Here is a 15,784-nt window from a genome sequence, read left to right as displayed (position 1 = left end):
CACTGTTGCTGTCTTCAGATACACCAGAAGAGGGCATCGGATCCCATTACAGATGGCTGTGAGCCACCATGTGGTTGCTGGGATTTGAACTCAGGACCTCTAGAAGAGCAGCCAGTTCCCCTAATCACTGAACCTTCTCTCTACCCCCTAATTTATGTTTTTATCATTGAAACCAAGCACATACAACACCTCAAATAGATTGTTTGAGTGAGTGTACTACTACTACTAAGGGTGAGCTAAGTGGGTTTTTTTGTTTGTTTGTTTGTTTGTTTTTTAATATATGTGAGTACACTGTTGCTGTCTTCAGACACACCAGAAGAGGGCATCAGATCCTATTACATATGGTTGTGAGCCACCATGTGGTTGTTAGGTTGAACTCAGGACCTCTGGAAGAGCAGTCAGTGCTCTTTTTTTTTTTTTTTTTAAGATTAATTTATTTTATGTATGAATACAGTGTCACTGTCTTCAGACACACCAGAAGAGGCCATCGGATCCACATTACAGATGGTTGTGAGCCACCATGTGGTTGCTGGGATTTGAACTCAGGACTTCTGGAAGAGCAGTCAGTGCTCTTAACCACTGAGCCATCTCTCCAGCCCCTGATGGCTATTTCTAATAGCCTTTCTTCCAGATTATTATTATTATTATTATTATTATTATTATTATTATTATTATATTATTTGCTAGCTCCATCACAGACATTTCAAATCCAGGTTGTTCAGATGACTTCGGTCACTTACTACTAAGTTTAATCTTTCAGATTCCCTTCACTTAACCAGCCCAATCTGACTTACTTGTATCAAAAGACAGTCAACCCGCAATCTAGCATATTAAGCCATCGTCGACTTTTATTTCACATAGATAGCATCCTGTTAGTAAAATCACAAAGCTCACAGATGTGTGCCGCAAATGTTAATTAACTATAGCACTCCCTCTGGCTCTGGTACTTCCTTGGGGCAATGGACCATGGGTTAACATAGTTTGCCAGCCTAAGAAAGCATTTGGTCATGCTTCTCAGAGCACTGCTTCTCCAGGTGTGCACCCTGGATTACTAAGAGTAGCTCATCTGGAAGTTGGTTAGAAAAACAAATTCTTGGGCTCCACCCCAGATCTAATCAATCACAAACTCAGGGAATGAGGCCTAAGGGCTGTGTTCAGACAGGCCCTCCAGGGGATACGATTTGAGACTATATTTTGAGAATCGGACCCACTGACAAGAGATTTAAACTTTTTTAGTACAGGGATGATTAAAGGATTACCAAACATCGTTTAGCTTTGTGATTATTTTAAGCTATTTTAAAAACCAGGACACAAATAGCATATATCGAATTGGGCTGCAGTACCTGATCTGCAGTAAATATCAAATACGAAGACTTTGCCTATTAAGTGAAGTGAAAAGAGGGTGACTGTGGCCGTGGTTCTCAAACCGGCCTTCCCATAGCCCTTAGGAACTTGAACAGAATACAGTATACCATTTTAGAGATTCAGCCTAACTTGCTGTCTGTAAGTCCAAGTTTTTGCATTTGAGTGAACATAGATAGCTCATTAAACAGCACATGATAAGCAAGTGAGTGTGTAAGACAAAAGAATCCTTCTGGTTTCTGGATGGCCATGTGGTGATTCTCCCTGTGACTTCTAAATTCAAGGGTACAAAATTGGAAAAGTTGTTGTTCTCTGTAGAACACATGGGGGGTTCATCACAAGCCTGTCATGTTCACTGTCATGATCTCCAGCTTCATGAGCTGGAAAAGAGCTGTGTTAAGAGGCCCAGCCATGCACTGACCCTAAAAACCTCACATAAAAAAATGGAGGTAGACTCAAACTAATAGAAGAAAAAGTGGGGAAGAGTCTCGAACACATGGGCACTGGAGAAAATTTCCTGAACAAAACACCAATGGCTTATGCTCTAAGATCAAGAATCATCAAATGGGAGCTCATAAAACTGCAAAGCTTCTGTAAGTTAATGGACACTGTTGTTAGGAAAAAGTGACAACCAACAGATTGGGAAAAGATCTTTATCAATCCTACAACAGATAGAGGCCTTATATCCAAAATATACAAAGAACTCAAGAAGTTAGACTGCAGGGAGACAAATAACCCTATTAAAAAATGGGGTTCACATACATATACAGCCACCCAATTAGACAAGATGGATGAAGCAAAGAAGTGTAGACCGACAGGAGCCGGATGTAGATCGCTCCTGAGAGACACAGCCAGAATACAGCAAATACAGAGGCAAATGCCAGCAGCAAACCACTGAACTGAGAATAGGTCCCCCGCTGAAGGAATCAGAGAAAGAACTGGAAGAGCTTGAAGGGGCTTGAGACCCCATATGTACAACAATGCCAAGCAACCAGAGCTTCCAGGGACTAAGCCACTACCTAAAGACTATACATGGACTGACCCTGGACTCTGACCTCATAGGTAGCAATGAATATCCTAGTAAGAGCACCAGTGGAAGGGGAAGCCCTGGGTCCTGCTAAGACTGAACCCCAGTGAACTAGACTGTCGGGGAGGGCGTGCAATGGGGGAGGGGTGGGGAGGGAACACCCATAAGGAAGGGGGGGAGGGAAGGGGATGTTTGTTCGAAACCGGGAAAGGGAATAACACTAAATGTATATAAGAAATATTCAAGTTAATAAAAAAAAAAAAAAAAAAAAAAAAAAAAGAATAACCCCAGGAAGTACCTTCGCGGTGTAGGAGATGGGGACTAAAAAAAAAAAAATGGGGTTCAGAGCTAAACAAAGAATTCACAGCTGAGGAATGCCGAATGGCTGAGAAACACCTAAAGAAATGTTCAACATCTTTAGTCATAAGGGAAATGCAAATCAAAACAACCCTGAGAGTCCACCTCACACCAGTCAGAATGGCTAAGATCAAAGACTCAGGTGACAGGAGATGCTGGTGAGGATGCGGAGAAAGAGGAACACTCCTCCATTGTTGGTGGGATTGCAGACTGGTACAACCATTCTGGAAGTCAGTCTGGAGGTTCCTCAGAAAATTGGACATTGAACTGCCTGAGGATCCAGGCTATACCTCTCTTGGGCATATACCCAAAAGATGCCCCAACATATAAAAAAGACACGTGCTCCACTATGTTCATCGCAGCCTTATTTATAATAGCCAGAAGCTGGAAAGAACCCAGATGCCCTTCAACAGAGGAATGGATACAGAAAAATGTGGTACATCTACACAATGGAATATTACCCAGCTATCAAAAAAAACAATGACTTTATGAAATTCGTAGGCAAATGGTTGAACTGGAAAATATCATCCTGAGTGAGGTAACCCAATCACAGAAAAACACACATGGTATGCACTCATTGATAAGTGGCTAATTAGCCCAAATGCTTGAATTACTCCTAGATGCCTAGAACAAATGAAACTCAAGACGGATGATCAAAATGTGAATGCTTCACTCCTTCTTTAAAAGGGGGAACAAGAATACCCTTGGGAGGGAATAGGGAGGCAAAGTTTAAAACAGAGACAGAAGGAACACCCATTCAGAGCCTGCCCCCACATGTGGCCCATACATATACAGCCACCCAATTAGACAAGATGGATGAAGCAAAGAAGTGCAGGCCAACAGGAGCCGGATGTAGATCGCTCCTGAGAGACACAGCCAGAATACAGCAAATACAGAGGCAAATGCCAGCAGCAAACCACTGAACTGATAATAGGACCTCCATTGAAGGAATCAGAGAAAGAACTGGAAGAGCTTGAAGGGGCCTGAGACCCCATATGTACAACAATGCCAAGCAACCAGAGCTTCCAGGGACTAAGCCACTACCTAAAGACTATACATGGACTGACCCTGGACTCTGACCTCATAGGTAGCAATGAATATCCTAGTAAGAGCACCAGTGGAAGGGGAAGCCCTGGGTCCTGCTAAGACTGAACCCCAGTGAACTAGATTGTTGGGGGAGAGCAGCAATGGGGGAGGATGGGGAGGAAACACCCATAAAGAAGGGGGGGGGGGGGGATTAGGGGGATGTTTGCCCGGAAACCGGGAAAGGGAATAACACTCGAAATGTATATAAGAAATACTCAAGTTAATAAAAAAATAAATAAATAAATAAAACGAGACAGAGCTATAAGCTTTCAGAAATTGTTACTAAAACTAAATAAAGATAGTCCTTTTTTTGGTCAGGACTTAGACTGTAATGATGAAATTGACAAGTTTTCCTTGGATTTTTTTATGGAAATACTTTACAAAACAATTAGATGATCTCTGACAGTTCCAGAGTTTTGCAGCAAAATAGTGGCTGAAGTTATTATAAATCAGATAATTAAAATGTATTAAAAATGAAGTCATCATACTACATAAGAGATATGCATGGATTTAAAAATATTAAATTTGCATTTCTAGTATTGCAAATATATGTTAAATAAATCAGCTCTTATTTAAAAAGTTAAACAGATCATTGATATCTGTCTTCAAGTGCAGAGAATACAGAAGGTATTCAGTAGGATCCTGTCACACAAATGCTGAGTTTAACTAACATCTTTACCAGCTTAGTGGAATGAGAGAGAGCAAGGATTAAGTGGCAGAGTTCAACGTGTGGATTCGAAACACTTCGAAATGGTAAAGCCACACACAACGGAGAAAGAATGAATGTCAAAGTCAATTTTTAATGCCCCATCAATGAGATACTAAGGAATGTTGAGACAGCTATATTAAGGGGAGAAGATGAAATTAGAAATACCAGGAGAGGGCATCTCTTATAAATCTGCTGTCAGATTTCATAAAGTAGTAGTTGCCACTGGTAACGATTAGGCATTAAGGTATTCGAAAAGTGTTGGATAATCACATATAAATTGTTCTTTCATATTGCAGATGATTTTCCCACAAACTATAATATTATAGACAGAAAATATCAAAAATCATTAGCTCAGCACTGTGAAATGAAATATAAATGTTTCAGAGGAAATAACAATTTTATCAACTAAAATAATTTTTGATAACTATCTCTCAAATATAAATAACTTGGAAAAACAAATTTATCTAAACCTTTTAGAAAGCTGAACTAAACCTCAACCTGAAAATATGTCCATTGGGGTTGGGGATTTAGCTCAGCGGTAGAGCGCTTGCCTAGCGAGCGCAAGGCCCTGGGTTCAGTCCCCAGCTCCGAAAAAAAAACAAAACAAAAAAAAACAAAAACAAAAACAAAAACGAAAATATGTCCACAATATTTCCATGTTTATAAAATACAGCAATAAACTGCATATTAAGGCTGAGATTCGACATTCAAGCAATACAAATTGGGTCTGAAATTTTAATAAAGAAAAGCATAAAAGAACGTGCATTTAAAATATGATCAATAAGTATGTGGCTTTCATAAAATAGTATTCCATCGACAATGAGCTAAACTGACACACTGCCACCTCCCTTCAGATGGAACACTTTGCCCTTCACAGTTCAAGTGTGGGAGACTTTTACTATTTCTCAGTTAGTCCAGATTAGCAAAGCTAGGGGATGCACTGAGAAAGAAAAGAAGGCTAAATGTATCAGTTTGCTATTCCCTTTCATCTGAATCAGAAGTTTAGACCTATAAAGCAGTAAAAAACAAAAGAGAAAAAAGATCCTCTATCAATTAGAAAGTTTGAGAGCAGCTATTTACTAACAAGAAAACTTATACTTGGAACCTAACCATTAGGTTATAGCATAATTACAAGTTATATATGAAATATATATGTATATGCATATATGTGTAATATATATTTACAATATACATATACAATGTACAATATATGTATTACATATTACATATACATATATGTATATTATGCATTACAAGTTACTTGTTAGCCAGCTCTAAGAGGCTTTTAGCATACTCTCCTATCCCAGACACACTTCCTTTCCCCAGCAACACCACACCCAATGTACCCTGAGAGCATGAGCACGAGTAAACACGAATGCGCCCATCCTACTGTCATCTCTATCAGAAATGCTGGTCTTCTACTTCTCCCCCTGTGATATTTTACTTTTAACATCCAGTTGCTTCCCAAACTGATGACAGAGTCAACACTCTTTCTCTGCATTCTTCAACTTCCTCTGAATGCAGGATCCAAGTAATTATGAATCCTGGGAGCCTTCCTTCTACCTCTGCCTATTCTGAATAGAGACCCTTAAGGGTGGAACACATATACAAATAAATAGCATAAAAAACAGCATGTAAAAGAACAATGGGAAAGAAAGTAGGGCTCTTTTAGGTTTTATCTTTATTTTATGTGTAAGAGTGTTTTGTGTCAGAGCATGTTGCAGTGCCTGAAGGGGCAGAAGCGGGTTTCAGATTCCCTGAAACTGGAGTTATAAAGGTTGTGAACCACCATGGAAATGCTGGGAAACAAGCCTGGGTCCTCTGGAAGGCAGCGCTGTAATGCTGAGCCATCTCTCCTGCCCCAAAGCAGACCTCATATTAATTACTTAAGATCAGTACCTGTAAATGAATCCCCAGAGAACAAAATGGCACTGATATTACTTAGACGGTTGCTTCAGCCACTAAGGATGGTGTGTGAACTGTCCATCTCTCAGCCACTCATTTAGAAACTTAAATATATATATATATTATATATATATATCAGTTAATTTTGTATGGTGACACCCTTGTCATTTTTTTTTTCATTTTCACTTTTAGTACCTTAAATTTATTTATCAGGCATTGGCAAGTAGGAAATTTGCTCTCAAAATGTCTTTTACTACAGACAGTTAGATAGATTATGGACAAGAAAATGATAAGATGTTGACTCTTGGGCTGGAGAGATGGCTCAGTGGTTAAGAGCATTGATTGCTCTTCCAGAGGTCCTGAGTTCAATTCCCAGCAACCACAAGGTGGCTCACAGCCATCTGTAATAGGATCCGATGCCGTCTTCTGGTGTGTCTGAAGACAGCTACAGTGTACTTATATATAATAAACAAATAAATCTTTTAAAAAAATGTTGACTCTTTTGAGAGTCAATCTCATATAGCTCAGACTGGCCTGGAATTTCTGATCTTCTTGCCTCTACTTCTCAAGTTCTACAATGACTCTACAATGAATACATGTTTCACCATGCGTGGCTCAACTCCTTTCTAATAGCATGGTTTAGAATAAAGAATATAGGGTTGGGGGATTTAGCTCAGTGGTAGAGCTTGCCTAGTAAGCGCAAGGCCCCTGGGTTGGTCCCCAGCTCAAAAAAAAAAAAAAAAAAAAAAGAAAAGAATAAAGAATATAATATAATACATATATATACTTAAGTAATATTTATTAGTCTAGATAAACATGCCTTCAGAGTTGATACCCCCCTCTGGCATTTGAAAACATATTAGTACTAGAATTCTAAGTCCACCTATATGTGTCTGCACATAGAAACATTCCTTCCTAAACTCAAACTGGAGGACCTAGAGGGTCATCCATCTTGGAGTAACCCTACCCAGGACTAAGCTACTGTATTATTTAAGTTCCTCTGGATCTCTGCACAATGTACACAATCTCAAAACGTTGGTAATGTGCAAAAGTAAATCAGCCTCCAACTTTCTTTCACAAACTTCAACATTATCCTGTCAAGAGGGGTTAGCTCCCAGCCAGTCTTAGAGTAGGTGTGAGTGTATGCCTTAGTTAATGGTCACAAAGGAACTTTTTAAAAGGGTTTGTGGGTTTGTAGATTATGTGGTCTCTGTCACAGCCTGTTACCTCTTTTCTAAGAACATAGATAATGTGTAATCAATAGAAAAATAAATTTATAAATATACATTTATTATATTTATAGAGGACAGGCATGTCTGTGTTCCAGTGTGGTTTTACATATCAACAGGTGGCAGGCTTGGGGATCTGGCTCAAGGACCGTGATAACTAACTTCTGGTTTACATCATAGACATAAAATACTGCCACTAGGAACTGGCCACACAACAAACATGCAAGATTATCTTGGTTCTTGTTGGCCTCAGTCAGTAGCTTTTAAAGTTTTAAAGATCGAGAAGTTCATCAACTTCTGACTCCTGGAGGACAAGTTTTCATTAAACCCAAAGTATACAGTAAAGTTGTGTGTCCCTCATCTTTAGTGGCGTATGACTAGTGAACGAAGCTATAAACCTTCTGTACTAGGGACAGGTAGGAAAGCCCTGCATGCTGTAGAAAACCAAACCAAACAGAAGGACGTAGTCATACAAGTTGCCACTCTCCCTTAGCCAGAGGGAATTCCCAGAGTAAATGGACCACAACCACGGTTCAAATGGTCATAAAATGGCGAACTAGCTGCAAATGCAGTTGAGGTGCTATTGGTTCCCTCATAGCTACGGTGCGCCTCTAAAGTGCCAGCCTCTTGCTAGCATTGTGTGACCAACCTGGATTGCAGACTTAGTTCATCTTTTGGATTCGACTTCAGCCTTCCCCAGACTGGGTTCACTCTTCGTCTGGGAGGGAGATACTACGAAGCTCCTTAAAGACCACTCTAAAGCTGATGGAAAATCCAAACCTCTTTCTTCCCCATACGTTCTAGTCTCCCTAGTGACCTGGGTATTTGCCATGACTAATTGTTCTCCCTGTTCTAGAACTCCTCTTTAGAGAACACAACTGAAGAACGCAGGCTATGCTTCCGAGTAGCTTCCTAAAGTTGGATTTAAAATGCCTTAGCTCAATGCTTTCTGTCTTTATAGTTATCCACCTAAAATGCCTCCCAAGATTCCAACACCATCTTTATGTAGATGAGTAATAATTCTAAAACATCTATCACTAGACTATAAGTATTCTGCATTTCTGCTGCAAACCTTCTAAACATTATTTTTCTTCTCAAAGATATGTGTATATATCCTTCTTGGTAAGACAATTTAATTAAAAAGTCTGAACTATCTTGAACAGTATAAAAGACAAAAAAGATGGCCCTAGAAAGAATATGGCATTCCCTCTGAAACAATGGCAAAGCAGTACACAGTGTTTTAGCCATACAGTGGCTAGGAAGCAGAGGAGCGCTTTTTTTTTTTTTTTTATGAGACTTTTTTTTTAGTGGATATTTTTTATTTACATTTCAAATGTTATCCCCTTTCCCAGGTTCCCACCCATAAACCCCCTATCCCATTCCCCTCCCCCTTCTTCTATGAGGGTGTTTCCCCTCCCCAACCACGCACTCCTTCCCACCTCCCCATGCTGATATTACACTGGGGGTGAGGGTCCAGCCTTGGCAGGACCAAGGGCTTTTCCTCCCACTGGTGCCCAACAAGGCCATCCTCTGCTACATATGCAGCTGGAGCCATGGGTCTGTCCATGTGTAGTCTTTGGATGGTGGTCTAGTCCCTGGGAGTTCTGGTTGGTTGGTATTGTTGGTGTTTTGTTTTGTTTTGTTTTTTGTTTTTGTTTTTGGTATTGTTGTTCTTATGGGGTTGCAAGCCCCTTCAGCTCCTTCTAACATTTCTCTAACTCCTCTAATGGGGACCCCGTTCTCAGTTGGCTGTGAGCATCCACCTCTGTATCTGTCATGCTCTGGCAGAGCCTCTCAGGAGACAGTTATATCAGGCCCAGAGGAGCTCTTCTTGAAAAGCATGTAGGACATACCCAGATGTACACTGAGACCTGACATCTGAAGTTTAAGACACGAATGCTATCAAGATGCCTTCAAACATTTGTTTTGCCTCATTTTTCCTCATCGCTAATTCTGATTTCTAACTTTCCAGACTTACAGTTCTAGCTATTCCTGATCATATTCTGCACTGCCTGGAATTCTGTCCTGGAATCTGTACTTGTGCATCCTTCTGCCCTGCCATCGCCCTGCATCCTGACCCCAGGGGGCAGAGCATGCTAAATCCCTCTGCACAATTAAACCCAGATGGTGCTGCTTCGCAACGTATTTCCGCTCCCCGTCTCCGCAAATGCTGACTTTTTCCCTTAAATGTATATGTACAAACATAGTCTACTCTGTGAGACATTACAGTAATTATAGTCTGACAGTAATAAAATATTTCAAATAGTTAAAATATTAGCTATCTATTTTAACATAGTAAGAAAGATCATTGAAGAGATCAAGAGAAAACGAATCAAGAGATTCTTGGGAAGAACTTTAAGATAAATTGAAAATAAACCCAAGAGAGAGATAAATTCAACGAGGTGAAACTTAAATTTTGAAACTTTTACTGAGGGCAGTGAAATGAACATAGAAAAGAGTGTTGTGCTTACAGTGACTGAATCAATTGTTGTGATTGCTGAAGCTGATTTATGAATAAAAGCAAGCAGAATTCTCACTTGAGTTAGGGGAAAAGCAAGGTGGACCAAAATGAGCAGGAACTCTTAGTGAAGACAAAACCAAGTGGCCTGTGTGTGTCTACCCAACCCTCTGCCTAGAATGAGGCTCTGAGAGGCCTGGGCAGCCAGTCAAGTGCCAGTTACTGCTTGGGCCACACACATTCTGCCACTGGAGGGAGTCTGTTCACGTTGCCTTTGATGGGACTTTCCCTCTAAAACTTCTTGGTCGTCTATGGAAATGAGACAGAGCTCCTACCAAGAGTAAGAATCGGTTTAACACAGATGATGGTTTTCTTGCGCTTGTGTGATTCTTTTAGCTTTTATTCATTCATTTGGGTCCTTTGCTCCCTAAGGCAAATGGACCTCCCCCTAGCAGTGCTTATCTGAGGCAAAGAAATGAATACAGAGACATATGACACGGAGCAGGGCAGCTGTTAGGAAGGAGCATGAAGGAGAATATTGTCAAGCCAGGGCAGAGGGGAGCCGAGGCAGACACTGGTTGAAAGAGTGTGTTCAGGTCATAAGGCACAGGGAAGGCAGCAGCAGATGTGAACTGGAAGCTTCTAGAACTAGGAGTGACAACAGTGTTACTGTTGGGGTACTACCAAGCCAAGGGTCTCAATACCACCACTGAGATGGTTTTCAATTTGCCCTTAAAATTCAGAATTTATGGTTGCCAATAATTTCTCATGAAATGCTTTCCTCAAGGGCACACAACTGAATTGTTAACAGGGATACAAATGCTGGCCAGGGAGAGGGGGGAGGAAGGGAGGGGCAGGGAGGAGGGAGGGAGAGAGAGAGAACTGCAGTCAACTCAAGAGAGTATGTGGAAGATAACATTCCACTCCCAATTTTTTTGTTTCTATTTTGCAACAAGAGTTGTGGTCTATGCTACACAATTTTCCATTTTACATTTCAAAATCCTGTACGGCATTATTATGCCTGTTTTGCACCAGAGTGCCTCTGGCTAAGAGGTTAAGTAACTGGCCCACGGTTACAGGGCCAACAATGTAACCCGGCCATGTGATCTGAAAAGGTATTCTCGCTATTCCATGCTGCTGTCAGTGGGACTGAGTCATGACTGCTTCACATTCTTGTGATGAGGGCATTCAAGGGACACATTCCAGGTGTTCTTCCAAGGTGTTGGCTTGTTTTAGAGATGTCATTACAGGCCACCTAAGGCGAACTGAGCCATTACATATATTTGGGCTATTATACTGCCAAAGTTAAACTGTGTTCAGTTCATAGGTCAAAGGCATAAAAGGAGGTTTCAGCTCCTGTAATTTAAGTAAACAAGGTTCCTTAGAGAAATCTATGTTTGGAATATATAAAAGAGAAAAACTTTCCTTTCCCTTTCTCCACCGAAGGACGGTAACAAATAAACAGTAATTTACTTAAGCTGTATTCATTTGCTAAGTAGTGTCATAAACCTCATACCTAGAGGTGATGACACTATATCCAGTCAGTCATAAAATGACCTACTCAGAGGGATAATGACTGTTAAGAAGAGAAAGCCGGGATGTGTGTGTGGGGGGGTTAATAGTATAAAAAAAACTAGTCTTTTCTACCTCTATAACAACAATATGGTTAGTTTGAAGAAACACATAGAGATCTATCATCTCTATTGGTCTGTCCATCTGTCTGTCTGTCTGTCTGTCTGTCTGTATCTATCTATCTATCTATCTATCTATCTATCTATCTATCTACCTACCTATCTATGGCAACATGTGAATAAACCCTTTTCAGAAAGGATCAGAAGCACGTGTGTGTGTGTGTGTGTGTGTGTGTGTGTGTGTGTGTGTGTGTGTGTGTGATAGAAACATGATGAGAATCAGAACAGATATGGAACTTTGTATACGGGCAGTGAGCTTTTGTTTTTCTCTGTTCTTTTCCTTTTTCTTTCTTGCGACAGGTTAGCAAGTGCCACGTGCTATTATGGGAAGGAACAAACTAAAAATGGATTCCCATATTCCTGATATTTTCAGAGATAAGACTGGATATTTTCCTCCTGTTAAAAAACCATTATGAAGGGTTGGGGATTTAGCTCAGTGGCAGAGCGCTTGCCTAGCAAGTGCAAGGCCCTGGGTTCGGTCCCCAGCTACGAAAAACAAAACAAAACAAAAAACCATTATGAAGCTACACGGTGCATTCAATGTAAGTATACCAGAGCTCTCTAGAGCTTAGGAAAGGAGTACTTGCCTAGTTAGAAAATGGACTAACAGATGCCCCATAGCTACTGTCCATATTCCAACCGTTTCCTTACACAGTCCTATCTAGAATCCTCATTTTGAACTAGGGTGACTAGCACATAGGCAGGGACCATGTACCAGCAACAACGACACAACTAGGAAATGAGGATATACGGATGCGCACTTACAGGAATCCTCTTGCTTTATTAAAAAATCAAAAGCATGACTATTTGAACTCAGATAGTCTCCCAAGATTACTAAATATTTGGAAACAATAAAAACAATGAAAAGAAATGCTGCGGGGGGATGCTAGTAACACACACTACAATTTAGAGGACAAATCAGCTACAGACCAAGCGTAAAAGAGGAGAGCCAAAGAAGTGAGAGACAGTTATGTTCTACCAAGAACCATAGCTTGTGACTCATGAGACACACAGAGCAGGATACAATTCAAAACGTCTGCAAGTCGAAAGGAATGGACATAAACAATCATCTCATATTTTGCCCTAATCCACTTTATTTCATTTCCAAGGAATTTGTCTTGTCAATTACCAAATTAGCAAGAGTAAAATGGAAGGGTAAAACGTAAGCCACAAACAAAACTACGTAGTCCCATCTTCATAAAATAAAATAAAACTATAGATCTGTAGACCTAAAACACACACAGACAAAATATACGTAATCTTGCCTTTCCGCTCCGTACATCGATAGAAGTGAGACTTGAGAGGGAGGAAAGTGAGCGAAAGGCAGGGAGCAGACACCATGCATCTGGAAAGATCTCAATAGGAAATGGTACTAAGGAAAGTCTTAATACAGATTGAATGCAGCACACTACAAACCCTTCTATAAAAACCTGTGTTGTTCCCTCTAAAGGACTGTCACAAAGCCAACTTACTGATTAGAAATTGCCATATATTGGAACAGGGTCAGGGGGAGGGAGGACCATAAGCATGTGACAGCCTTTCAGTGGAATGTCTCTCTTCCCCCCCCGCACCCCCTCACATTTTTAAAGACATGGTTCTTTGTAACTCTTTGGTTCAAACTACTTTACAAAATGAAACCCGACTAGTCTAGAGGACTATAAATAATAATTGTTATAGCTATGGCTTGCTCCCAACACCCCCCCTCAATTAAAGGTTACATAATTTGCTCATTTTGCAGATTCGTTCAGCCAACTGAAACAACTAAAAATGGATCCAAAGAGCTACTATTCCAGATGATCAGACTGTAGTAAAAGCAGAACTAACTCCCACACCCTATATTAGTACTCTGAACTTCATTAAAACAAACATTTCCCTGACACCCGTGAAAAACACAGAGAATGCAATTTTAAAAACTGAAATTACTAAGGTCTGAGGAACAGCTTAGGTTATCTAGTTCCACTTACTATTTGAACGAGCATCTGCTAAGCCGCTGAATCAAATCCAAATCCAATCTACTTCTGTTAGAATCTTGGTTGTCTCTGAAACCAGTCTGAGACAATAAAAATAGCTGCAATTTACAGAGGTGATCTACTGACAAAGGAAGTAAGCAGCCTTTACAAGAATACTTATTTATTCTGGCTACCTCTCTTTCATGAGTTAAGGTTTGTTCCGCTCAAAGAGCTTGAATTTCCATTTCGAGATTATTAAAAACAAATTCATGCTAACAATTAAAAATTATTAGTAAGCAGGACTTCGGTGCTCAGTCGACTTAAATGTTTAAGCTAGCAAGGCATAAAACAGTTATTACCATTTCGATGCCTTTAAAAACAAGATCTTTGTTTCCTCTGTGCGTTAAGCTGCTAAATTTTGTGACCTTACCATGCACCAATTAATATCTCTCATAACTTTTCTTTAAAATGCTTTATAGCCATGACTCACATACAGTTAAACATTTTCACTGAAAACCAAGTGTTTCCATGTCAACCGGTTTTCCCGTGTTGTATGCAGAATTTAACAATTATTTGGCCAATCAGCAATCAGACGTCTTCTTTACAAATGAAGTTTTATTACAAATCACCGAAACAACACATATCCACCAACTAGTCCAACACACCGTTCTGTGCCCAACACTGATCCTGTAAGTAGCCAACACACAGCGCTGTGCCCACACTGCAGAGTGCCAACACTTTAACAGTGGGACCTGTGATCAGTCATTTTCTTTTTTTCGTAGACTGCCAACTTTAACAATAGAGTACCGACACATCAACACACAATGGTGTGTGCTGCACACACACCGAATCGCAGCAGGCGTAAAGGACCAATTCCTGTTAGGATTTTTGACAGTCTCACAATCCCTGCCCAGAGACAAGAGCCTAGTGTCTGTCCTTGGTGCTGAAACGCAGCTTTTCTGCCCCCGACTAAAACACTAAGAGGCTCACCCCAGTTAGACACTTCTGGGGGGTTCAGAGGTTTGCAGGGGAATGGATAAGTTTCTGGTCAAGCCTATCTAGCCTTGGCGGTGGCGGGTAAGTCGCCGGTCGGGAAACCCTGGACCTGTCTGCTGCAGATTAGGCTGCGCCGGGCCGCGGACCCGAGAGGCGCCCTCTCCACAGCGGAGCATTCTCCCGTGGATCCGAACGGTTCCTTCTTCCCAGTGAAGTCCTTTCCCATGGACCCATCGGATCCCTCTCCCCCCCACTGCCTTCTCCCGCGGACCCGAGCGGCGCCCTCTCCCACAACCAGAGAGGCGCCCTCTTCCCCTAGCTGCCTTCTCCCGCGGACCCGAGAGGCGCCCTCTCCCTCCAGTAGCCTTCTCCCGCGGACCCGAGAGGCGCCCTCTCCCATGGACCGGACACCTCCTTTTGTCTCCCGCCGGTGCCCCCGTGCCTCACCATCACGGTCACACAGCTGGATGGCCTCCAGGCTGAGGTTCTTGATCTCCTCACACGGGCTGCTGGGGCTGCTGAGGGCATGGTCCAGGCGCGGCACCTCCATCTTCGCGACCCCGCGTCAAAGCCAGGCGCCAGCGGCCGGCGGGGCGAAGGGCGGGAAAGGTCTGAGACGGCTGAGGACGAGGGCAGCCTCCGGTCGGGAGTCGCGGCCGAGGCGGCGGCGGCGGCGGCAGCGGTGGCGGCGGCGGCGGCGGCGGCAGAAGCTCCCTCGAGTGCGCGGCTCGTAGACTGAACGCCGGCCAGCGCGAGCGCGGGAGGAGCGCGCTCTCGGCTGAAGGGAGGGCCGCGCACGCTCACGGGGGAGGGGCTGGCAGTGGACGCGCCTACCTGCCTACACACGGGCCCCGCCCCTTTCCTACCGCGCGCAGACCCCGCCCCCTGTCTGCCGCGCGCACGCGCACGCGCACGCGCACGGAGGCCCGGCTGTCCGTGGACCCGCCAACCTGTCTGCACACGGGCCCCGCCCCTTTTCTACCTCTCGCGGACCCCGCCCCCCCGCGCGCGCACA

At 42.3% G+C, this 15,784-nt stretch overlaps 1 protein-coding gene across 1 annotated transcript in view; it reads right to left on the bottom strand.

The window, feature by feature from the left end:
- Positions 1-15,453, bottom strand: part of Phyhipl (phytanoyl-CoA 2-hydroxylase interacting protein like) — a 41,931-nt gene extending 26,478 nt beyond the window's left edge. Inside the window, exon 1 of the mRNA XM_032889149.1 lies at positions 15,217-15,453. Coding sequence (XP_032745040.1) covers positions 15,217-15,319 — 103 coding nt within the window. The 5' untranslated portion in view covers positions 15,320-15,453. The remainder of the gene's footprint in view (positions 1-15,216) is intronic.
- Between the last annotated feature and the right edge of the window lie 331 nt (positions 15,454-15,784).

This window comes from Rattus rattus, chromosome 18 (assembly GCF_011064425.1).
Source record: "Rattus rattus isolate New Zealand chromosome 18, Rrattus_CSIRO_v1, whole genome shotgun sequence".
In the NCBI taxonomy this organism is placed as follows: Eukaryota; Metazoa; Chordata; class Mammalia; order Rodentia; family Muridae; genus Rattus; species Rattus rattus.
Note: the sequence above shows the minus strand (reverse complement) of the source record. Positions and strands in the feature narration are given on the sequence as shown.